The sequence below is a fragment of the Globicephala melas genome, chromosome 1 (genome assembly GCF_963455315.2).
Source record: "Globicephala melas chromosome 1, mGloMel1.2, whole genome shotgun sequence".
Lineage (NCBI taxonomy): Eukaryota > Metazoa > Chordata > Mammalia > Artiodactyla > Delphinidae > Globicephala > Globicephala melas.
The window spans coordinates 137675992-137701683 of NC_083314.1; the positions used below are offsets into that span (position 1 = coordinate 137675992).

At 39.5% G+C, this 25692-nt stretch overlaps 1 protein-coding gene across 7 annotated transcripts in view; it reads right to left on the minus strand.

Annotated features, from left to right (window-relative positions):
* The window catches only part of FGGY (FGGY carbohydrate kinase domain containing), a 413910-nt gene that overhangs the window by 246699 nt on the left and 141519 nt on the right, over positions 1–25692 (minus strand). For all 7 annotated transcript variants that reach the window (XM_070046609.1, XM_030870319.2, XM_060287916.1 and 4 more), the window contains one exon: positions 8252–8367. In XM_070046609.1, coding sequence (XP_069902710.1) covers positions 8252–8367 — 116 coding nt within the window. The remainder of the gene's footprint in view (positions 1–8251; positions 8368–25692) is intronic.

The following is a 25692-nucleotide window of genomic DNA, read 5'->3' on the forward strand; positions in this document are numbered from 1 at the left end:
GTAACGGCACCATCTCTTGAGAGCAATGAAGCCAATCTTGTGACGCTGAGTCTCTTACCAGCGGCCCCAGCTTCAAGGAAGGATAAAAGTCCCACTGGAGATTAAACCCAGGCCCCTTTCCTATCCCATCCTCTGCCACTCATCCCCACCCCATCCCAGGTCCACTGCTCTAGCCACACTCAACCATTCACAGACACTCACACTCTTCCATGCCTCCATGCCTCTGCCTATGCTGTTTCTTCTGCCTTACAAATCATTTCCCCTCTTTGTTTGGTAAACTACTACTCATATTTTTTCAGACACATCTCAAATGCTAGCTCATGCAAAGACTTCTTTGATACAGCCTCTAGTTATTAGTGACTTCATGCTCTGCTTACTCAAGTAATTTGGACATCTTTAGATTATTGAAAAACACAAAAAACACTGAGATTAGTAATTCAATTATCTCCACCCTTCACCCCCAAAGACATGAGATCCTCAAGAGGATGGACCATGATGAATTCATTTTTGTTTCTCCAGAACTTAGACCAGCACCTAGCACATAGGAGGCACTCAGTAGTATGGCTGGAGGGATGGATGCATGATTGGATAGGTCACTAACTGACAGGAAGAACTCTAGGTCATTCTCCATCAGGCAGAAGTTTAATTTTAAAGGGTAAAGTAAGACAGTACGATACTCAGAGGATATATTCTTGCCTCAAGTACTGGAAAGACCGTGTTCTGCCACTTGGGCAGGAATGAGAAGGATGTTAACAGTAGACAGGGTAATAAGATCAAAGGCCCAGGGTCAAGGGCAAAGCCCAGTCCAGAGCACCCACGGGATGGTCTCCTTCAGGACATGGAAGAGGTCGTACAACTGGCCCCAACAGAGCCTGGAAAATACTGCGATTACCTGTGGCCAAAGGTTTCTCCAGACCTCCCAATGTAAATTACTAAAAACAGCACTGGCATCTTGTGATACCAAGATGGTGCAGCAGTTCAGCAAACCTCTAAATGAAAAACAAGTTTCACATTCCAAGCAATGAATGGATAAATCCTTGTAAACATGTCCAGTTCTATTGGGCAAATTCAGAACACTGAGTATTCACAGCTTAAAAGGATTTTATAATCCCCACAACTATGGATGACACTGTTGGACTCAGGCTCCCAACACTGGTCCTGATAAATATTGCTGGTGAAAACCCCTTGGGCATGTTTCCACAGGGGCATTTCCTCTTCTTTCCCCGAGGATGGAGTAGCCCTAGTATACACACTCCCATCTCCTGCTTCTATACTCTTTACTCTTTCCAGCCTGGGAGTAGGAATCGTTTAGCTGATCCATGAGACTCTGGAAAAAACCAACACCTACGGGGCCATGTGGAAGTGGAGCAACAACCTTGAAATGGGGTCAGTACAGGCTTGGCATGTGTCTACTTTAACAACCTGGGGGCTCTTTGGATTTAAACCACCTGAGGGCCAGTGAGCTCTTGGAGTTGGAGTTTAAATTCAGCAGATCAAGTGCCGAAGCAAGCCCAGCCAGGTGTCTTGTCTCTTTGTCTCAGCTCCTTGGCCTGCCAATGAATGGATCAAGTCAGTGCCATGCAGGTCCCAAGGTTCAGAAAAGAGGGTAGGATTCCCCCCACTGCTCTTTAATTCAGTCTAACCAAAGTCAATATCATGCTTTGCTTCAGGTGTCTCTGTGAAATGTTCTCAACTGGTTGGACTCTGGAGAGGGACAGTGGTGAGTTCTGACATATCTATGTCCCAAACACATACATGTCATTAGTCAAGATTCTTTAGCTATAATTTTAAGTCTACAGGACAAAAATATCTAAAATTCAGCTTCAGTTAACTGCAGGGTCTATTTTACTCTTTGGAAAAGCGATATTCCCAATCTTCCTAAAATAAGTTGTTTCAGTTATTTGGGTTTTTTTTTGTGAAGGAGTCTGTAACATTTCCTGTCTGGAAAATCTCTGAGAGACTTCTTGTAGAAATGAGCTCTCATTCGGGGGGGAGACGGGGGGCAGTGTCTTCCACAGGAGCCCTTCTTCAGTGGTAAACAGGTTAGTGAAAAATGACTGTGAACACTGAATTTATGAAACAAAAACATTGTCTATCAACTTGTAGTATCATTTAATTCAAAAGAAGTTATAGGGTCCATTAACTATTAGGAATAATCAAAGCCAAAGGGGGGCCTATTTAATCAAATCCTTCATTTAAACATATATTCAACAAATACTTCATCAGTATGTACCATGTGCCAGGTGAAGGGCCCACAGTGTCCGACGTCTAAAACGTGGTCTCATAAAGGGAGAGAAACCCAGTGAAAAAATGCAGTCTCCCTCCCCTTAAGGAATGGTCCCGTTTACATTGGCTTCATCATCATTTCTGCCTCTCATTTAACAGTTAGTTCCTGCATTGCCTGGCTTCCCTGACCCCACAAAACGCATGATCTATAAGCTAACACACTGTACCTTTTTATGTAACAAGGCTCTTTCTGTAATGCAGATAGTCACTCTATAATTCAGCCATGCTGTACACACGCATAAAGTGGCCTGCCCCAACAATACAACGAAGCACTTTTCCCAGGAAGTGAAAAAGCAATGGAACCTGCTGAAAGAGAGCCTGGATAATCAATTAGAACAGGTGGGGTGTTGCTTCTCTTCCTAAGGGTCCTTCCTCCCTGCTGATCTCTTCCTTCTTGTTTGCTTTTGATACATGTTTAGGATTAGATGGGTAACCAGGGAATGATTCACAGAGAACTGAAGGTCAAAATCTATTGACACAGATCATTTAATTGGTCTATGGGTATATAATTCCCTACAAAATACTGGTTTGGGTTTTCTCCATCAATTCTGAACATGAAATCAACTAGTATAGTTTTAATTGTCAAGAAATATCAAGGGTAAGCTGAGACGAAGAGAGAGAGTGGCATGGACATATATACACTATCAAACGTAAAATAGATAGCTAGTGGGAAGAAGCCTCATAGCACAGGGAGATCAGCTCGGTGCTTTGTGACCACCTAGAGGTGTGGGATAGGGAGGGTGGGAGGGAGATGCAAGAGGGAGGAGATATGGGAACATATGTGTATGTATAACTGATTCACTTTGTTATAAAGCAGAAACTAACACACCATTGTAAAGCAATTATACTCCAATAAAGATATTAAAAAAATGTCTACTATATTCTTTTGATTCACAAAACTATTTTTTTCTTTTACTTTGTATAATGTTCCCAAACCAAACCATCCAAATACCTCCTTAAGGAAGGCATTAGGTAGTAACATTTTATCTTTGGAAACTTGCAAGTAGTTACTTAAAACACTGTAAATTTCTTCCCCTGTCCTTGAAATGCACCATATAAATATTGCATTTGATCCTTAACTTACACTTCATAAATAATTTATTTCAAAAATGTCCCTCCATAAGACTATCAGTTGCTGAGGTGTTCAGTTTTCAGGGAAAGCATTTATTTACTGCATGAGCCCAGGAAGGCTGGTAAAGACTTGGCTAAAAGCCCCACATGGAGCGAATTATGGTAATTATATTAATGCTCAAATCCATGATGTGCTGTTCAAATCTGTTACAAGGTTTTGCACTGTAGTGTCCACATTTGATGGGTAATGAGTCCACTGGAAATGTTTAACACTTCATAGGGAGGCTTCCGAGATTCATTTCTCATAGTTCCAAGAATTGCTCCGACTGCCTGGAGGTAGCTTCCAGAGGAGTTTCTGAAAGTCCCAACTGAGAGTGCATGTCCTCTTTAACATCCTCCACTTCTGGTTCAGACTGAAACTACAAGTTCAAGTCACCAGAAATGAAAATCAAAGGAAACATCATACAATTAATTTTGACGACTGGGTAAGTTTTAACTCATGTATGGTAATATTCTGGTTAATGATATGGCTCCTTAGGACATCCATTAAAAATCCATTAACAGGCGAAATCTAATAAAATTATTCTGGAAATTTTCTGCTAGATTAGCATTATGGACTTTTAATGAATATTTCCTGTAGGTATTGCTCTATTAGCAGAGCTAATATACTAATTAAACATGGGTCTTGTGTTGGAAGGGAGGGGAGCACAAAAAGATGAAAATAATCAGAAAATCAGAGTTGAACTTGAACCCAAGTCACCTAAGATAACTGCTAAAATCAGTAAACATCACTAGAGCTTTTAAAAGCGAAAAGTGTGGACATCCCAGTACCAGCCACCCCAGTCATTCATTTACCCACTTATTAATCAAAGAGTAATTTAGCTGCTAAAATGTGCCATGTCTTGTGCTGGGGCCAGAATACAAATGTAAATAAGTGAAAATCCACAGGTCAAGGAGCTCACAGTCTACAGTAGAATCAAGACATGTAAACAGGCAATCAATGTGTACTATAATAAATCTGCGTCCAACACACCATGGGAATACTCAGGGACAAACACTAAATTTGAGGGAAAGGGTGGACACATAAATTTTAAAAATCACTTAAACAATGAAGCAATTGAAGTTGAAATTTGTGTTCCAGTAAAATATTAGCTCCTTCTAGGGCCTCCCACAGGAAGGGTTTCAATCCTGACATCATTTATTGGTTCTGCATGTGGTTATAGAAAGTTACTTATATCTCTGATTCTCATCTGTAAACAAGGTAACAGTACTTTTGTCACTGGTTTTAAGAATTACATGCAACAAGGTACGTGAAAGCACACAGAAATGTGCTTGAAATATAGAAGGGGAAGGAGGATTAGCATTTATTTGTTGCCTACTATACACACACAATAAACATTATTTGGAAGTCAATACAGCAAAATGATTAGAAGAGGATTTGGAATCCTCCAAACATAGGTTTCAATTCTGCTTCTACCATTTGCAAACTGTGCAAGCATAGGTTAGACACCCTTCCCCTTTCTGAACCTTGGTTTCTTCAGCTGTAGAACAGGATAAATAAAAATAACTCTGTTACACTGTTTTGAAAATTTAAAAGGATACTGGTTGTAATGCAATAGTATCATGTCTCAGAAACAGTAAACTATTAGTTTTCATTCTACCATTAACTATATCTTTCATAGGCAAGACTATAAAGATATACAGCATTATGAGACTTGTCTAAGTTCATACCATCAGTGCTAAAACTAAAACTACCCTTGCTCCCAGTTCAGTGTTTTAGACCCAACTTGCCTGAACCCCTCAATTACAGGACAAGAGTCCCTCCCCTAGTACTCAGTCCTGATGCTTCTTCTTCAAGGCAGGGAGCTCATGGGGAGCCTCCAGAACACCAGACTGGGGACTCAGGACTTAGTGGCCCTGCTTTAGCTCTAATGACCAGTGCACTAGTACCTTGGGGTTGTGGGCTAAATTGTGTCCCCAAGATTCCTATGTTGAAGCTCTAAGCCCCAATGTGACTGTATTTGGAGATAAGAGTCAACAGGAAGTAATTAAGGTTAAATGAGCCCAAAAGGGTGGGGCCCTGATCTGATAGGTTTAGTGTCCTTATAAGAAGAGACACCAGAGAGCTCTCTTTCTGCACACACACAAAGAAGAGATCACATGAACACACAGCAAGCCAAGAGGAGGCCTCAGAATTAAACTACCCTGTTGGCACCTTGACCTTGGACTTCCCAGCCTCCAGAACCGTGAGAAATACATTTCTGTTGTTTAAGTCTCTCAGTCTATAGTATGCTGTTATGGCAGCCAGAGCAAATAAAGACACCTGAGATATCTCTTTGCCACCGTTTTCTCTTAACTCTTTCCAATCCGTCTCAATTCAAACAATTGTGCTCAAGTCAAACACATTCTTTCAGTAGATATTTACCAACATCTTCTATGCCAAGATACTCAAGGGTACGGCAGATACAGTCCCTGCCCTCCAGAAGCTTTTGGTTGAGTATCACTTTGCTGTCTGGCTGACCATTTCCCCTGCTGGACCTGAGGCACTGTCCAAAACTCCAGTCTGGCTGGCTGGAGTCCTGACCCGCCATCCTCTGGTTGGATCCCTCAGCCCCCAGAATAAAAGACTGACTCTATTCCCCAGCTGCTATCTCAGTTGCTGGCTCCAGAAGGTCTGAATACCCAGAATTTTAAAACTAACCACCATATGACTTAAAGTATTAATACTTTTTATACCCTGTGAATTTATATCCACTCATCAGCTGAGAGCCCATCACACTCTGACTCCTGTCTAGGTGTGGACTACGGATGTTTGTTCCAGTCAAGCTCAAACTGGCTTTGGGTGCTAAATGTTGGACTTCTGCTTAATCCTGCTGGAGGCCAGCCATACAGCCACGTCAGTTCCCTCAGGTCCCAGATATCCCAAGGAGGAAGTCTGCTTTGGTAGAAAAGTGTAGACTCAGAGACCCTAGTCCTACTATTGACCCTATAACTAAACAGCAGACAAAAGAACTGAATCTCAGTTTTCCCATCTGTAAAATGGAAATAGCTAGACAAATAGGTTTGTGAGGGCCTAATGAGATAAATGAATCACCTACCAAATCACCGACCAAAGGACTTAGAATGCAGCTGATGACTAATGACTGCTGCTTTGCTTTCTTCCTCCCTTCCCCTGGTCCCAAGCTCCTCCCCTTCTCTACCAGCTCAGATCCTATGACGGTTTCAGTCGAGCCACACAAAGTCCAGAAGGGTTCTTTCTGCATACTACCCTGGCTCTGTTCTTTACCCCAGATTTAGCTATTAGTAGTTGAACAGACCATGGACAACTGAGCTATGTTGTCCACAGCATAGCAGCATAGATGCTACGTGGATCTTTCATATTTCTATTCTTATACTCTTGCAATCTAAGAGAGTAGTCATGAGGACTCCACCAGAGAAAGGCTGGACTGAAACGACCTACTAAGTGACTCAGTTATCAGGGGGGTTGAAACTATGGCAGACACTACTAGTTGTTCACTCAAATTTTATAGCACAGCTCTCAACTTCTGGCCAGTCACATGAATGGTCACCTGACTGCCTGGCCAATTACCACATTTCCCAGCCACCCCTACAGCCTCATGAGGCCTCATTAACAAGTGCCGATCAAATATATACACTACCAAATGTAAAATAGATAGCTAGTGGGAAGCAGCCGCATAGCACAGGGACATCAGCTCGGTGCTTTGTGCCCACCTAGAGGGGTGGGACAGGGAAGGTGGGAGGGAGACGCAAGAGGGAGGAGATATGGGGATGTATGTATATGTATAGCTGATTCACTTCGTTGTACAGCAGAAACTAACACACCATTGTAAAGCAATTATACTCCAATGAAGATGTTAAAAAAAAAAACAACAAGTGCCAGTCAATAGGATGTGATCAGAAATGATGTGGCCCATTTCCACGTTATGCTTCCTCCAAAGGAATGTGGATGGATTCTTCTGGTCCTTTATATTCTTCCCACTAACTGGCTGGGAACTGATGAGAAATGAAGTGGCTAATCTGGACCCAAAGTTGGAGGACATGTTATGAGAACGGCAGAGCTGTCTTATAATCACTTACCTCTATTCTACTACATAAAAGGGAAATACTCTGCCATCCTGTTTAATCTGCAGTACTTTTAAATTGTCTCATTACAACCTCCTAGCCTTCACACTAAACAATACAGAAGTACTTCTCTTTAATCAGGTATAATTGCCTACCTGATGACAGCTTACTAGAATCGTAGGTAGTAACTATAAGAAATAAACATCTTTCTGTGACATGAACATGTAAACCTGAAACTTTAACATATCAGCTACAATTATATGTACCTAGTATCTGAATTCTTTTACCAGGTAAATTCCTACCAATCATCCACACCTCTACTACCCAGTTAGTGTCACATAAAACTGGAAGTCAGGAACCCTACGGCTTTAGTCAGGAACCACTGGCTCACGTTCCAGTTTATGTCTTGCTCCTGATCCTTCCAATTTTGACCTCTTCAATTATTTTTTTTCTGTATGGCCTTGCCTGGTTCCTTGAACCTAAATCACAAGACATTTTCCTAGGTCTGACTGGAGACAATCCATACACATCCCTTCGATTATGCTATTCCCAGTTGCTCCATGCAAGTATCTTCCTCAGTCTAGCCCCACGTCTAACAGTCTACATTTCAAGGCAGCTTTTCATAACTCAGTTCCTATAAGCCCCAATGCAAGGGCCTACTAGTCATGGCCTACCCATCATAACTTACTCGCTTCTCTTGGAAAAACAGAGCTGTGTTCCTATATTTTAATTCAGACAAAGACAAACAAAAAATAAACACCAATATATTCATGTGTACATACACATAATCAGAAAAAATTATTTTTTTTACCTATTTTGCTGTAATTATCTGCAACCAAGTCTTCCAAACCAACCATCTTCCAGAAACTGTCATCCCAGCCTTTCTCTGCAGAGTATGTCCATTTGCACACCAGGGAGCAGAGAGACCTAAGAAAATGGGAGAAAGGTAGAACCAATAATATGAGCCTGGTTTCCTTTATATTTTGCCTAATACTCGTCCAGATATCTGCAATAGTATTGAAAAAGTAGAATAAATTGAAATAGTATTGAAATAGTATTGAAATACTATTCAATATTTCAATAGTATTGAAAAAGTAGAATAAACATCCCTGTTTAAATCAAAAGTCCCCACTGACACCTGTTAATGACTGAGAGCATCTTCTTTCTCTTTCAAAAGGCTCCCAGCCCTTTATTTAGGTCTGGATCAAACAATGTATATAAATATTTGTATTTATATCTATGTTCATATTTACATGACATTTGTGAGATAAACAGAAATTACAACAATGACTAGCTACTTGATGATACGGAGCATTATTATTAAGTGTTAGGTGTGAAACTGATAATTGTGGTTATGTTTTGCAAAAGGCTTCTTAGCTAAATGATACATACTGAAACACTGATGTATAAAATGATATATTGGGCTTCCCTGGTGGCACAGTGGTTGAGAATCTGCCTGCCGACGCAGGGCACACGGGTTCGTGCCCCGGTCCGGGAAGATCCCACATGCCGCGGAGCGGCTGGGCCCGTGAGCCATGGCCGCTGAGCCTGCGCGTCCGGAGCCTGTGCTCCGCAACGGGAGAGGCCACAGCAGTGAGAGGCCCGCGTACCGCAAAAAAAAAAAAAAAAAAAAAAAAAAAAAAGATATATTATCTGGGATCTGCTTTAAAAGAGCAAGTGAAGGGGAAGTGAATGGTGTTGCAGATGGAACAGACCCAGCCACAGGTTGACGGCTGTAGGGCTGAGGGTGGCTAAATGGGTGTTCGCTATACTTCTCTATTTTGTACAGGTTCAAAATTCTCTACGATAAAAAAGTAAAAAAAAAAAGTTCTTGGTATAGATGTGATAACTGCAGTCTAAAGCAATATTTAACAGAAGGAAGACTTGCTCTGGATGGCGTTTTACTCTCCAGCTTCATTTCTCATCAATTCCCTCTTAGTATTCTACACTCCAGCAATAAAGAATCCTTTGCAGCACTCTGAAAAGGTCACATTCTCGAACACTTCTGTGCCTCTACCCTACTTCTAGGTGCCTGGAAAATTCTTCCCAGCTTCTTAGCCCTGATAACTTGAAACACTTCCTTTAGACTAGACTGAGACTCCAGTTCTAGTTTAGATGCTCCTCCTCTGAGATCACAGCGCAGGAATCAAATCTCACACAGACCTTATCACACTGTATAATTAACTGCTTCTTTATATATTTTCTTCCCAAGAGTCCCATGCCTTCCAATCTGTTCTCCCTTGTGTCCAGAGCAAACTTCATAAGGTAAAACCCGATGACACCAACCCTTGATTCAAACACTTCAATTGCTCCTCACTCCCTTCAGGAAGAAGTCCCGTCCTTAGCTGGGCTTGAGCAACCCTCTGTGACATGACCATGCTGACCTCCAGCTTCCTCGCTTGCCATCCCCACCCTTGCTTTCTCCATTCTGCAACACTGAACTACTTGAAGTATCCTATAGTGGCCATGATTGCTCACTTCCCTGTACCTTGAAACCTTTACTCCATTCTGCCCAGAATGTTCTTCCCTGTTACGTGTCTAACCACTGATTAGCCTTCGTGACTCAGTTCAGACTGCCCCTTTTCAAAAAGCCCCAGTGGAGGGCCAGCTGAGTCCAAAGCCTCTTCTCCAAGTTCAATGTGGACATACCTGTATCTTAACACTTAACACAATGATTGCCTTTGCCCCTTTCCTTCTCTATCTCTGCCACTAAACCAGCAACTCCTTCAGAGCAAAACCAGCCCTAATGATCTCCACATCACCAGTACCTAGTCCACATTCTACCATATGTCAAGCCATGATGAATACTGATTGAATGGAAGCTCTAGAGAATGAATATGGTCTGTCTGCCTCACCACAGGTAAGTGATAAACCTGGGGAACGCTTGCAGTTTTACAGATAAACCAAAACCTACCTATCTCATAGGGCCAATAGTCTAGGCCTATCTCATTCAGTCATTCACAGTGATTCACTCATTCACTCACTCACTTAACAAATATTTAGTATTCAGTCACTATGACCCTGGCACTATGCTAGGCTCTGGGGAACCAGTTATATGCAAAAGACCTGGTCTACTGCTCTCCTAGAAGCTGACAATTTAATTGAGGAGACAGTGATCAAACAATCACACTAAAATCACATCCTAACAAAAATGTTCTGTAGAAAGTAGAGAGAGAAATGAGAACTTTTAGCAGGAGAACCTGGTGGGAGAAAGGGGGAGAAAGTGTCAGGGAGGGCTCCACAGAAGAGCTCACATTTTGTGAAACCTAAATGTCTTTTGAAAGCAAACAAATGTTATTTCTCAGTATTTTTTTCACATGTGGAATATATGGCAGAACACATTGAGCTAAGTTAAGTGGCACCTATATATTGAAGGAACACTAGTCCCAGTAGAAACTTAATATATATGTGCTAAACCCTTCACCTTATTTAAGCAAAATAATTTTTTGAGGTATAAAGAAAGCAGCCATCTATGCAGCATGTTCTGAAGAATATACAATAGGATAACTCTTCCTGGCACAACGCCTGAAATTCCAACTTTTTAGAAGCTATGATAGCTCACTGGAAAGAACAATTAAATGAGACAAAAGACTGTGTGGAAGGATTGCTTCTAGGGATCGATCTACATAGGAAAACTCTTCACTCACCAAACGCTCCATTCATTTGCAGACTTCTGTGCCTCTATTCTGTCCCTTCCCTCTTGACTGATTTTTGCTCCTTTCACTCAACGCTGTCTACTTGGAAAACTCTATGTTGTTCTTATGGTCCAGTTCCAATGTGTCTGTCCTCTGCACAAGTTTCCTCACTACCTCCAAGCTAACCTCATGGCTGTCTCCTTTGAAGTAGCATTATAACTTGGAAATGTTTCATTGCAATTCTTAAATGCTGAGGCAGGTTGAGTTCATGGTCCCAAGTCTTCCGCTCTCTACGTATCCACATACTTTGCCACTTAATTTGTAGGGCTACACCCTCCTCCTCCCAACCTCACACTGTGGGCAGGGCCGCCTTTCCTACCTTTAGACTTTGGATTCGGTCATGTGACTGGATTTGGCCAAAATAATGAGGCAGAAGTGACTGCATTCCAGTTTCAAGTTTAAGCTTCAAGATACATTATGTGTTTCTGCTTGCTCTCTTGAACTTCTGAGAAGATCACTCAGGGTTAGCCCATTGGTGCCAGGAGGAGGATAAGAGGTATGTGGGGCAGAGCAATGACCACCAAGCCCAGCCTGGATCAGACATCTCCAGGGAGCCAAGACTGGAGGGAGTGAGTCCAGCTGAGAACAGAAGAACCACCCCTCAGAGAACAGCCTAAATGAGCTACCTGTGAGTCAAATAAATGATTACTGTGTTGAACTACGGAGCACTGGTTGTGGTTTATAACAGAGCAATAGTTAAACAGCTCAACACTTTACAGCATGACTAAGCTATTCCAGGCAGACTCTCCCTCCCCATCCCCAATAAGGGCAAGGAGAGGGATGTCCAGTTCTCGCAGAAAGTTAGAATAAGTGGCCAGAGAGTATGCTTGGAGTGAAGGTGACCAAACCCAGGAGGCAGGAAGTTTTACAGCTGCAGATGCCTCTGGTAAGTCCCTCCTACATTAGGGTTATTCAGACACTGTGAGTGTCCCTCCCATTTGGGTCTCTTTAAATCAACTCTTGGGTAATATGGATATACAAGCACAGCACAACTGGCAATACTTAGAGAGTACATCTGAGGCCACAGGTTCTCCAGAAGGCTTCAGCAGAGAGAGAGCAAGTACAGGACTTTGTCTTGTTAGTAAGTAAAGGCAAGCTAGCAGCAGCAGAACAAAAGGTTTGCCTCCCTCTGAGGCTTCTATTAGGACCACTGTTGTCATTCCCTCAGGTGTTTTAGTGAACAACCTGCACTCTCAGGATAGCTATTCACCCTCAGGCAAGCTGACCTATCAGCCTGTGCGTGTGTGTGTTCACGTGCACCTACATTCTCGTGTGTGAGAGCACGGGTGGGAGGAGTGACTTGTAGGATCAGAATTCAAGATAGGAGCCCAAGAAAGACAGGGGTTATCCTAGCAGGGTGAATTGTTTCAAAGATTGGCAGCAGGAAAGGAGAGCTGAGTCCACCCAGGGAAAAGGGTCACTCATTATTTGTTCCCTGCCAGCAAGAACACCAGGGCAGAAACTGCTGTAACTTTCACTGCTTTCAGATTTGTTAATGTCAACGAGACTATAAAAGCCTATATAGCCTATATGAGAGTCAAAAGAACATAAACTAAAGAGTAGGCAAAACAAAAATAATACCTAACTTAGGGGACTAGTTTACCTGAGAGAGAAGATCATACAGAACACCTCTAAGAGGAAGGTCTCAGTGAGGTAGAAATGATGAAAACAATTGGAAGAGAACATCAATAATGAAAGCAATGCGAAATCAGAAGGCAGCATGAAAGACTGAATTAAAACCACTAACTTTCAATTTTATTAAACATTTCTGTATAGGAGAATTAAAAAAACAAAACAAAACACTAGCACTGTTAAAAATTGAATTAATTATCTGGAAGACCAAGTGAACGAAATATCTTACTACCTGTAACAAAGACACAAAGGAATAATGAGGGAAAAAATAAGAGGCTTGGAGGGCAGATCTGGCAGCCTAACATGAAAATAACAGGAATTCCAGAAGGGATTTTTAAAGAAGAAGAAAAGGAAAAAAAGAAAAGATGAAGGAGATGTTCTAATTAAAGAAATAGAGTACTAGTTTTTATTTATTTATTTATTTATTTATTTATTTAAACTGGCTGAAGCAAGATTTAAGTCTGCAGTGAAAAGTCTCATTAAGTCCAGGAAGTGAATCCAGGAAATACTTGAAGTTCAAGCATAAACAGAAAATTATACAAGCTTCCAGGCAGAAAGAATAAGTTACTTACAGAGGCAGGCAAGAGATTCAGCCTAGCTAAGGAATTCTCATCTACAACTCTGGAATGTAGAAGACAGTGGAAAAATGTACAACCATTAAGAAAAATGATCCAAAAATCCTATATCTAGAAAAAATATTATTCAGCTGTTGGGGAAAGGAAAAGATTTTCAATGTGCAAGGATTCAAAAGGAAACTTCCCATATACATTCTCTGAGGACAATACTTGAAAAAGAACATAACCAAAAAACAATTGCTTCTGAGCAGCTATCTCAACAGAGAGGAAATCAAAGACTAGAGGAAGCAGTGGTGGTGAATCCTGATATTAATTCATATTTTCTCTCTCTCTCTCCATAGTGTGTCTACATACATATATATACACACACATGTATATATGGGTACATACATATTTAAATCTAAATAGATGATGATCATGTAAACAGAAACTTGTAATATTAAGCTTTCTTGAAACACAACAGGTATGCTATATTAGAAGGAAAATCTAATGATAGCCTGGAACTGAAAATATTAAGTTAGCAAAACATCAAAGTCAGACATTGGACAAGGGGTACGCAGGAAAAGGACTTTGTATGTGTGGGCAGAACATAAATTTAATGTTGGTTGTAAGAAATGATATGGTAATCACTAGTGGAAAAAAAAAAAGCTTAGTAGAATGCTCAAATTAACAAGGAATAAAAAGGTAATAAAGAGAGAATTAACAGTGAAACCAAACTAAACCAATTAAAATAAAAAGAGAGAGCAAGTAATGTAATATAAACAGAAAACAAAAATAAAATATAAAGAATAAAATCAATTATTACAGTTATTACAACAAACGTGAATGAGCTGAATTCTACAACTGGTTGAAAGATAATAATCACACTGGGGTTAAAATTAAGGGATATCTTGCTTACAATACAGGTTTTTAAAAATGTGATAAAGAGGTTTTGCTTTTTTATTTAAAAAAAAAGGGCAGCAAAGAAATGGCAAATACAAATTTTTAAAAATATGACAACATAAATATCCGAGTAGGATACAAGATCAAAAATATTAGCAAAACAAAGAGGATGACTTCAATGACTAAACACTCAAAGAAGAATATTACCATTCATTTAATTTTATGAACTGAACAACATAATGTGAAACATATAAAATAAGAGCTCTTAGAAATAAAAAAAAGGCACTTGAAAAGAGAGACAATTTATTTAAAGCTTTTATGATTCTTTGAGAATTTGAAGAAACAGGTAAACCAAAAGAATACTACTACTATTATTGAAGAATTAAAAGACTCCAATGCAGTCAACAAACTCAATTCTATATATTCATATGGGGGAGAGAAAGGAAGAATGTTTTACAATACAAGCAGAGACCAGATGGGTAAACTGGTATTTCACAAAGAAATTGAGAGGTTTAAAATATTTTACTGGAAAATAAATATGTCTGAAAATTAATAACCTAAGAAGGTAACATAAGAAATTATGAAAAACAGCAATAGATTAAACTGAAAGAAAGATCAAAAAGGAGTAGTAAAGATAAAAGCAGACGAAAGACATAAAATAGCAAGATAAAATTCAGGGAATCAACAGAGTCAAAACATGGTTCTAAGAAAAGACAAATGAAACAGAAAAGCCTCTGGTAAAAACTGAGGAAGAGAAAAGAAGAGAAGGTAAAAATAACAAATATCATGAATGGAAATGGGGGCTATAACTACAGATAAGGCAGACATTAACAGGAAAAAAAAAGGAATTACATGAATAACATTATGCTAGTAAACTTGAAAATTTACATGAAATGGACAGTTTAATAGAAAAACAGAACTTATCGCAACTGACTCAAAAACACAGGAAACCTTAATAAATGTATTACCATTAAAGAAATTGAGTCAGCAGTTAAAAATCACTGTTCAAATAAAACTTCAAGCCCAGATGGTTGTACTGGAAAGTTCTAACAAATGTTCAAGGAACAGAGTACTCCAAAATATTTCAGAATCTAGAAAAAAAAGGAATGTTCCCCCAAGTTAATTATAAAGGTAGGATAACTATGTTACAAAAACCAAGTAGAGATAAGAAACAAAAATCAGAGGCCGCTCTCACATTATGAATGAGAACACAAAAATTCTAAATAAGACATGACCAAATTTAATATAAAAATGTGGAAAAAATACATCAAGAACAACATTCAAGAATGTTTTAATAACAGAAGATATATGGATGTATTTTACCACAGGATTTTATTAAGAGGGAGAAAAATGATCAACTCATATTGAAGAATAGAAAATATTTGATGAAGTTAAATGCCACATCAAGACAGAAACTCAGGCTTTCATGGTGGCACAGTGGTTGAGAGTCCGCCTGCTGATGCAGGGGACATGGGTTCGTGCCCCGGTCCGGGAAGATCTCACATGCCACAGAGTGGCTGGGCCCCGTGAGCCGCTGCTGAGCCTGCGCGTCCAGAGCCTGTGCTCCGCTACGGGAAAGGCCACAACAGTGAGAGGCCCGCATACCACACACACACACAAAAAAAGACAGAAACTCACTAAAGTGGCAATAACAGAAGCTTCTGCTTCTAAACATGATGGAGTAAGAGAGACTGGATTTTACCCCCATGCCTTAAATAACTAGAAAAGTCCAAGTAAACATAAGAAGCAACTGTATTCAGACCTTGAACAAGTGGCAGCACAGGTCTGTGATCCCTGAGAGAAGGAAACAATGGGGTTAGCCCTAAGATGGTGCTGGCTTTCTGCCTGGAAGCACACACCAGACCACAAAGCAGGAAGAGGGATGCCAAGGAAAATACAGCAGTATCAAGAAGCTAAGGGCACTGAGATCAGAATCCAGGGAATTTAAGGTAGCTGGAAGCACAGACTTCTTAAGAGGAGGTAGCAATGCAGAAAGAGGGCCCTGAAAATTTGCACAAGTGTCCCATGAACTCTTTGCTGACTACTGAGATGTAGATATGCACACTGACACTCCGTGAGGTCTGATGAAGGAATGAGTGGAAATCTAAGAGCGGAATGGTTCTGACTTCACGAAGAGCTAGGAGTCACTTGAGTTACTAAAATTAAGAGTGGAACATCCTCACCGATCACTTGAGACATTCAGTGGAGACCCTAAAAGACACATGCCTTAGCAGTGTGACTACACTACCTGCACTAACAAAGTTTAAAAAGAAGTCTACAAAGGATAAAACTAGGCCCAAAGTACATTAATAGCCTCCCACGCAAAGTAGTTCAAAAATCCTTAACAGAAGCCAATAAAATCAAGACATTCACAACATAAAACTGACCCTGTTAATATCTAATAAAAAATATTTGGGGGACTGGTTCAAGATGGCAGAGTAGAAGGACATGCACTCACTTCCTCTTGCAAGAGCACCGGAATCACAACTAACTCATGAACATTCATCGACTGGAAGACACTGGAACTCACCAAAAAAGATACCCCACATCCAAAGACAAAGGAGAAGCTGCAGTGAGATGGTAGGAGGGGTGTAATCACAATAAAATCAAATCCCATAACCGCTGGGTGGGTGACTCACAAACTGGAGAACACTTATACCATAGAAGTCCACCCACTGGACAGAAGTTTCTGAGCCCCACGTCAGGCTTCCCAACCTGGGGTCTGTCAATGGGAGGAAGAATTCCTAGAGAATCAGACTTCGAAGGCTAGCAGGATTTGATTGAAGGACTTTGACAAGACTGGAGGAAACAGAGACTCCACTCTTGGAGGGTACACACAAAATAGTGAGCACATGAGGACCCAGGGAAAGGAGCAGTGACCCAATAGGATACTGAACCAGACCTACCTGCTAATGTTGGAGGATCTCCTGCAGAGGTGGGGGGGTATGTCTGTGGCTCACCACAGGGACAAGGACACTGGCAGCAGAAGTTCTGTGAAGTACTCCTTGGTGTGAGCCCTCCCAGAGTCTGCCATTAGCCCCACCAAAGAGCAGGGTAGGTCCCAGTGTTGGGTCACCTCAGGCCAAACAACCAAAAGGGAGGGAACCCAGCCCCACCCATCATCAGACAAACAGATTAGAGTTTTACTGAGCTCTGCCCACCAGAGCAACACCCAACTCTACCCACCACCAGTCGCCCCCATCAGTAAGCTTCCACAAGCCTCTTAGATAGCCTCATCCACCACAGGGCACACAGCAGAAGCAAGAAGAACTACAATTCTGCAGCCTGTGGAACAAAAACCACATTCACAGAAAGAGACAAGATGAAAAGGCAGAGGACTTCGTACCAGACGAAAGAACAAGATAAAACCCCAGAAAAACAACTAAATGAAGTGGAGATAGACAACCTTCCAGAAAACGAATTCAGAATAATAATAGTGAAGATGATCCAGAGCCTCAGAAAAAGAATGAAGGCAAAGATCTAGAAGATGCAAGGAATGTTTAATAAAGACCTAGAAGGATTAAAGAACAAACAAACAGAGATGAACAATACAATAACTGAAATGAAAAATACACTAGAAGGAATCAATAGCAGAATAACTGAGGCAGAAGAACAGATAAGTGACCTGGAAGACAGAATGGTGGAAATCACTGCCGCAGAACAGAATAAAGAAAAAGAATGAAAAGAAATGAAGACAGCCTAAGAGACCTCTGGGACAACATTAAACGCATCAACATTCACATTATAGGGGTCCCAGAAGGAGAAGAGAGAGAGAAACGACCTGAGAAAATATTTAAACAGAAAATTTCCCTAACATGGGAAAGTTGAAAACTTTCCCTAACATGGGAAAGAAAATAGCCACCCAAGTCCAGGAAGCACAGAGAGTCCCAGGCAGGATAAACCCAAGGAGAAACACACTGAGACACACAGTAATCAAACTGGGAAAAATGAAAGACAAAGAAAAATTACTGAAGGAAACAAGAGAAAACCGGTAAATAATATAAAAGGGAACTCCCATAAGGTTAACAGCTGATTTCTCAGCAGAAACTCTACAAGCCAGAAGCAAATGGCATGATATATTCAAAGTGATGAAAGGGAAGAACCTACAACCAAGATTATCCTAGCCAGCAAGGATCTCATTCAGATTCGGCAGAGAAATCAAAAGCTTTACAGACAAGCAAAAGGTAAGACAAGTCAGCACCACCAAATCAGCTCTACAACAAATGCTAAAGGAATTTCTCTAAGCAGGAAACACAAGAAAAGGGCATACAAAAACAAACCAAAAACAATTAAGAAAATGGTAACAGGAACATACATATCGATAATTACCTTAAATGTGGAATGGATTAAATGCTCCAACCAAAAGACACAGGCTCGCTGAATGGATACGAAAACAAGGCCCCTATATATGCTGTCTACAAGAGACCCACTTCAGACCTAGGGACACATTCAAACTGAAAGTGAGGGGATGGAAAAAGATATTCCATGCAAATGGAAATCAAAAGAAAGCAGGAGTAGCAATACTCATATCAGATAAAATAGACTTTAAAATAAAGAATGTTACAAGAGACAAGGAAGGACACTATATAATGATCAAGGGATCAATCCAAGAAGAAGATATAACAATTATAAATATATATGCACCCAACATAGGAGCACCTCAATACATAAGGCAACTGCTAACACCTCTAAAAGAGGAAATCGACAGTAACACAATAACAGCAGAGAACTTTAACACCTCACTGACACCAATGGACAGATCATCCAGACAAAAAATTAATAAGGAAAGACAAGCTTTTAATGACACAATGGACCAGATAGATTTAATTGTTATTTATAGGACATTCCATCCCAAAACAGCAGATTACACTTTCTTCTCAAGTGCACATGGAACATTCTCCAGGATAGATCACATCTTGGGTCACAAAGCAAGCAAATCACAATCGGTAAATTTAAGAAAATTTAAATCATATCAGGCATATTAAACGACCACAATGCCATGAGATTAAAAATCAATTACAGGGAAAAAAACGTAAAAAACACAAACACATGGAGGCTAAACAATACATTACGAAATAACCAAGAGATCACTGAAGAAATCAAAGATGAAACCAAAAAATACCTAGAGACAAGCTACAATGAAAACACGATGATCCAAAACCTATGGGATGCAGCAAAAGCAGTTCTAAGAGGGAAGTTTATAGCTATACAAGCCTACCTCAAGAAGCGAGAAAAATCTCAAATAAACAATCTAACCTTACACCTAAAGAAACTAGAGAAAGTAGAACAAACAAAACCCAAAGTTAGTACAAGGAAAGAAATCATAAAGATCAGAGCAGAAATAAATGCAATAGAAACAAAGAAAACAATAGCAAAGATCAATAAAACTAAAAGCTGGTTCTTTGAGAAGATAAACAAAATTGATAAACCATTAGCCAGACTCATCAAGAAAAAGAGGGAGAGGACTCAAATCCATAAAATTAGAAGGGAAAAAGGAGAAGTTACAACAGACACCGCAGAAATCCAAAGCACCATAAGAGACTCTAGGCCAATAAAATGGACAACCTGGAAGAAATGGACAAATAATTAGAAAGGTATAACCTCCCAAGACTGAAGCAGGAAGAAACAGAAAATATGTACAGACCAATCACAAGTAATAAAATTGAAATTTAAAATCTTCCAACAAACAAAAGCCCAGGACCAGATGGCTTCACAGGCGAATTCTATCAAACATTTAGAGAAGAGCTAACACCTACCCTTCTCAAACTCTTCCATAATATAGCAGAGGGAGGAATACTCCCAAACTCATCCTATGAGGCCGCCATCACCCTGATACCAAAACCAGACAAAAATGTCACAGAGAAAGAAAACTACAGGCAGTATCACTGATGAACAAAGATGCAAAAATCCTCAAGAAAATACTAGCAAACAGAATCCAACAGCATATTAAAAGGATCATACGCCATAATCCAGTTAGATTTATCCCAAGAATTCAAAGATTCTTCAATATATGTAAATCAATCAATGTGATAAACCATATTAACAAATTGAAGGAGAAAAAATATAATCTCAAAAGATGCAGAAAAAGCTTTCAACAAAATTCAACACCCGTTGATGATTAAAAAACCCTCCAGAATGTAGGCACAGAGGGAACTTACCTCAACATAATAAAGGCCACATATGACAAACCCACAGCCAACATCATTCTCAGTGGTGAAAAACTGAAACCATTTCCTCTAAGATAGGAACAAGACAAGGTTGTCCACTCTCACCACAATTATTCAACGTAGTTTTGCAAGTTTTAGGCATAGCAATCAGAGAAGAGAAAGAAATAAAATGAATCCAAATCAGAAAAGAAGAAGTAAAGTTGTCACTGTTTGCAGATGACATGATACTATACACAGAGAATCCTAAAGATGCTACCAGAAAACTACTAGAGCTAATCAACGAATTTGCTAAGGTAGCAGGATACAAAATTAAGGCACAGAAATCTCTTGCATTCCGACAGTCTAATGATGAAAAATCTGAAAGAGAAATTAAGGAAACACTCCCATTTACCAATGCAAAAAAAAGAATAAAATACCTGGGAATAAACCTACCTAAGGAGAAAAAAGACCTGTATGCAGAAAACTATAAGACACTGCTAAAAGAAATGAAAGGTGATACAGACAGATGGAGAGATATACCATGTTTTTGGATTGGAAGAATCAACATTGTGAAAATGACTATACTACCCAAAGCAATCTACAGATTCAATGCAATCACTATCAAACAAAAAATGGCATTTTTCACAGAACTAGAACAAAAAATATCACAATTTGTATGGAAACACGAAAGACCCCCAATAGCCAAAGCAATCATGAGAATAAAAAATGGAGCTGGAGGAATCAGGCTCCCAGACTTCAGACTATACTACAAAGCTACAGTAATCCTAGTATGGTACTGGCACAAAAACAGAAATATAGATCAATGGAACAGGATAGAAAGCCCAGAGAAAAACCCACGCACATATGGTCACCTTATTTTTGATAAAGGAGGCAAGAATATACAATGGAGAAAAGACAGCCTCTTCAATAAGTGGTGCTGGGAAAACTGGACAGCTACATGTAAAAGAAGGAAATTAGAACACTCCCTAACACCATAAACAAAAATAAACTCAAAACGGATTAAAGACCTAAATGTAAGGCCAGACACTATCAAACTCTTAGAGGAAAACATAGGCAGAACACTCTATGACATAAATCACAGCAAGATCCTTTTTGACCCACCTCCTAGAGAAATGGAAATAAAAACAAAAATAAACAAATGGGACCTAATGAAACTTAAAAGCTTTTGCACAGCAAAGGAAACCATAAACAAGACCAAAAGACAACCCTCAGAATGGGAGAAAATATTTGCAAATGAAGCAACTGACAAAGGATTAATCTCCAAAATTTATAAGCAGCTCATGCAGCTCAATAACGAAAAAACAAACAACCCAATCCAAAAATGGGCAGAAGACCTAAATAGACATTTCTCTGAAAAAGACATACAGATTGCTAACAAACACGTGAAACGATGGTCAACATCACTAATCATTAGAGAAATGCAAATCAAAACTACAATGAGGTATCATCTCACACCAGTCAGAGTGGCCATATCAAAAAATCTACGAACAATAAATGCTGGGGAGGGTGTGGAGAGAGGGGAACCCTCTTGCACTGTCAGTGGGGATGTAAATTGATACAGCCACTATGGAGAACGGTATGGAGGTTCCTTAAAAAACTACAAATAGAACTACCACATGACCCAGCAATCCCACTACTGGGCATATACCCTGAGAAAACCATAATTCAAAAAGAGTCATGTCCCACAATGTTCACTGCAGCTCTATTTACAATAGCCAGGACATGGAAGCAACCTAAGTCTCCATCGACAGATGAATGGATAAAGACGATGTGGCACATATATACAATGGAATATTACTCAGCCATAAAAAGAAACGAAGCTGAGTTATTTGTAGTGAGGTGGATGGACCTAGAGTCTGTTATACAGAGTGAAGTAAGTGAGAAAGAGAAAAACAAATACCGTATGCTAACACATATATATGGAATCTAAAAAAAAAAATGGTTATGAAGAACCTAGGGGCAGGACAGGAATAAAGACGTAGATGTAGAGAACGGACTTGAGGACATGGGGAGGGGGAAGGGTAAGCTGGGATGAAGTGAGAGAGTGGCATGCACATATATACACTACCAAATGTAAAACAGACAGCTAGTGGGAAGCAGCCACATAGCACAGGATGATCAGCTCAGTGCTTTGTGACCACCTAGAGGGGTGGGATAGGGAGAGTGGGAGGGAGATGCAAGAGGGAGGAGATATGGGGATATATGTATTTGTATAGCTGATTCAGCTTGTTATAAAGCAGAAACTAATGCACCACTATAAAGCAATTATAGTCCAATAAGGATGTTAAAAAAAAATAAATCTTCCAACAAACAAAAGTCCAGGACCAGATGGCTTTACAGGTGAATTCTCTCAAACATTCAGAGAAGAGCTAACACTCATCCTTTTCAAACTCTTCCAAAAAGCTGCAGAGGAAGGAACACTCCCAAACTCATTCTACCGGGCCACCAACACCCTGACACCAAAACCAGACAGAGATGGTACAAAAAAAGAAAATTACAGACCAATATCACTGATCAATATAGATGGATAAATCCTCAACAAAACAGTAGCAAATATAATCCAACAACACATTAAAAGGATCATACACCATGATCAAGTGGGATTTATTCCACGGATGCAAGGAATCTTCAATATATGCAAATCAATCAATGTGATACACCATATTAACAAACTGAAGAATAAAAACCATATGACACCTCAGTAGATGCAGAAAAAGCTTTTGACAAAATTCAACACCCATTTATGATAAAAACTCTCCAGAAAGTGGGCATAGAGGGAACCTACCTCAACATAATAAAGCCCATATATGACAAACCCACAGCAAACAGCATTCTCAATGATGAAAAACTGAAAGCATTTCCTCTAAGATGAGGAACAGAACAAGGATGTCCACTCTCACCACAGTTATTCAACATAGTTTTGGAAGCCCTAGCCATGGCAATCAGAGAAGAAAAAGAAATAAAAGGAATACAAATTGGAAAAGAAGAAGTAAAACCGTCACTATTTGCAGATGACATGATACTATACATAGAGAATCCTAAAGACGCCACCAGAAAACTACTAGAGTTAATCAATGAATTTGGTAATGTAGCAGGATACAAAATTAATGCACAGAAATCTCTTGCATTCCTATATGCTAACAGTGAAAGATCAAAAAGAGAAATTAAGGAAACAATCCCATTCACCATTGCAACAAAAAGAATAAAATACCTGGGAATAAACCTACCTAAGGAGGTAAAAGACCTGTACTATGAAAACTATATGACACTGATGAAAGAAATCAAAGATGACACAAACAGATGGAGAGATATACCATGTTCTTGGATTGAAAGAATCAATACTGTGAAAATGACTATGCTACCCAAAGCAATCTACAGATTCAATGCAATCCCTATCAAATTACCAGTGGCATTTTTTACAGAACTAGAACAAAAAAATCTTAAAATTTGTATGGAGACACAAAAGACTGTGAAAAGCCAGAGCAATCTTGGGGGAAAAAAACGGAGCTGGAGGAATCAAACTCCCTGACTTCAGACTATACGACAAAGCTTCAGTAATCAAGACAAAATGGTACTGGCACAAAAACAGAAATGTAGATCAACAGAACAGGATAGAGAGCCCAGTGATATACCCACGCACCTATGACAAAGGAGGCAAGGATATACAATGGACAAAAGACAGTCTCTTCAATAAGTGGTGCTGGGAAAACTGGACAGCTACATGTAAAAGAATGAAATTAGAACACTCCCTAACACTATGCACAAAAATAAACTCAAGATGGATTAACGACCTAAATGTAAGACCAGACACTATAAAAGTCTTAAGAGGAAAACATAGGAAGAACACTCTTTGACATAAATGACAGCAATATCTTTTTTGACCCACCTCCTAGAGTAAAGGCAAGAAAAACAAAAATAAACAAATGGGACCTAATGAAACTTAAAAGCTTTTGCACAGAAAAGGAAACTACAAACAAGACAAAAAGACAACCTTCAGTACGGGACAAAATATTTGCAAACGAAGCAAGACAAAGGATTAATCTCCAAAATATATAAACAGCTTATGCAGCTCAATATTACAAATAAAACACAACCCAATCAAAAAATGGGCAGAAGATCTAAATAGACATTTCTCCGAAGAAGACATACAGATGGCCAAGAAGCACATGAAAACCTACTCAACATCACTATTAGAGTAATGCAAATCAAAACTACAATGAGGTATCACCTCACACCAGTTAGAATGGGCATCATCAGAAAATCTACAAACAAATTCTGGAAAGGGTGTGGAGAAAAGGGAACCCTCTTGCGCTGTTGGCGGGAATGTAAATTGATATAGCCACTATGGAGAACAGTATGGAGGTTCCTTAAAAAACTACAAATAGAATTACCACATGACCCAGCAATCCCACTACTGGGCATATACCCAGAGAAAATCCATAATTCAAAAAGACACATGCACCCCAATGTGCACTGCAGCACTATTTACAATTGCCAGGTCATGGAAGCAACCTGAATGCCCATCAACAGATGAATGGATAAAGAAGATGTGGTACATATATACAGTGGAATATTATTCAGCCATAGAAAGGAATGAAACTGGGTCATTTGTAGAGACGTGGATGGACCTAGGGACTGTCATACAGGGTGAAGGAAGTCAGAAAGAGAAAAACAAATATAGGATATTAATGCATATATGTGGAATCGAGAAAAATGGTACAGATGAACCAGTTTGCAAGGCAGAAATAGAGACAAGATGTAGAGAACAAACGTATGGACAGCAAGGAGCAAAAGTCGGGGGCGGTGGATGAATTGGGAGATTGGGATTGACATATATGCACTAATATGTATAAAAGAGATAACTAATAAGGACCTGCTGTATAAAGAATAAATATAACTAAGTTAAAAAATATTTGATGAAACAATGGCCACATATTTTTCTCAATTTGATAAAAGCTATCAATCCACAGAGCTAAGCTGAATGAAACCAAAGCAAGATAAACACAAAACCACATCAAGATAGATTATAATCAAATTCTTTTTTTTTAACGTGAAAAAAGAAAATCTTAAAAGTAGTCAAAGAAAAAGAAACATTACAGAGGAGCAAGGATAAAAAAGTCTTCTGACTTTTCACCAGAAACAACACAACCCAGAAGAAAATGGAATGACATCTTTAAAGCACTGAAATAATTTAAAAAGAGAAAAATCAACATAGTCTTCTATGTTCAGCAAAAGGAAATGTGGAACATAGGCTTTTTCAGACAAAGAAAAGCTGAGAAAATTCATTTCCAAGAAACCTTC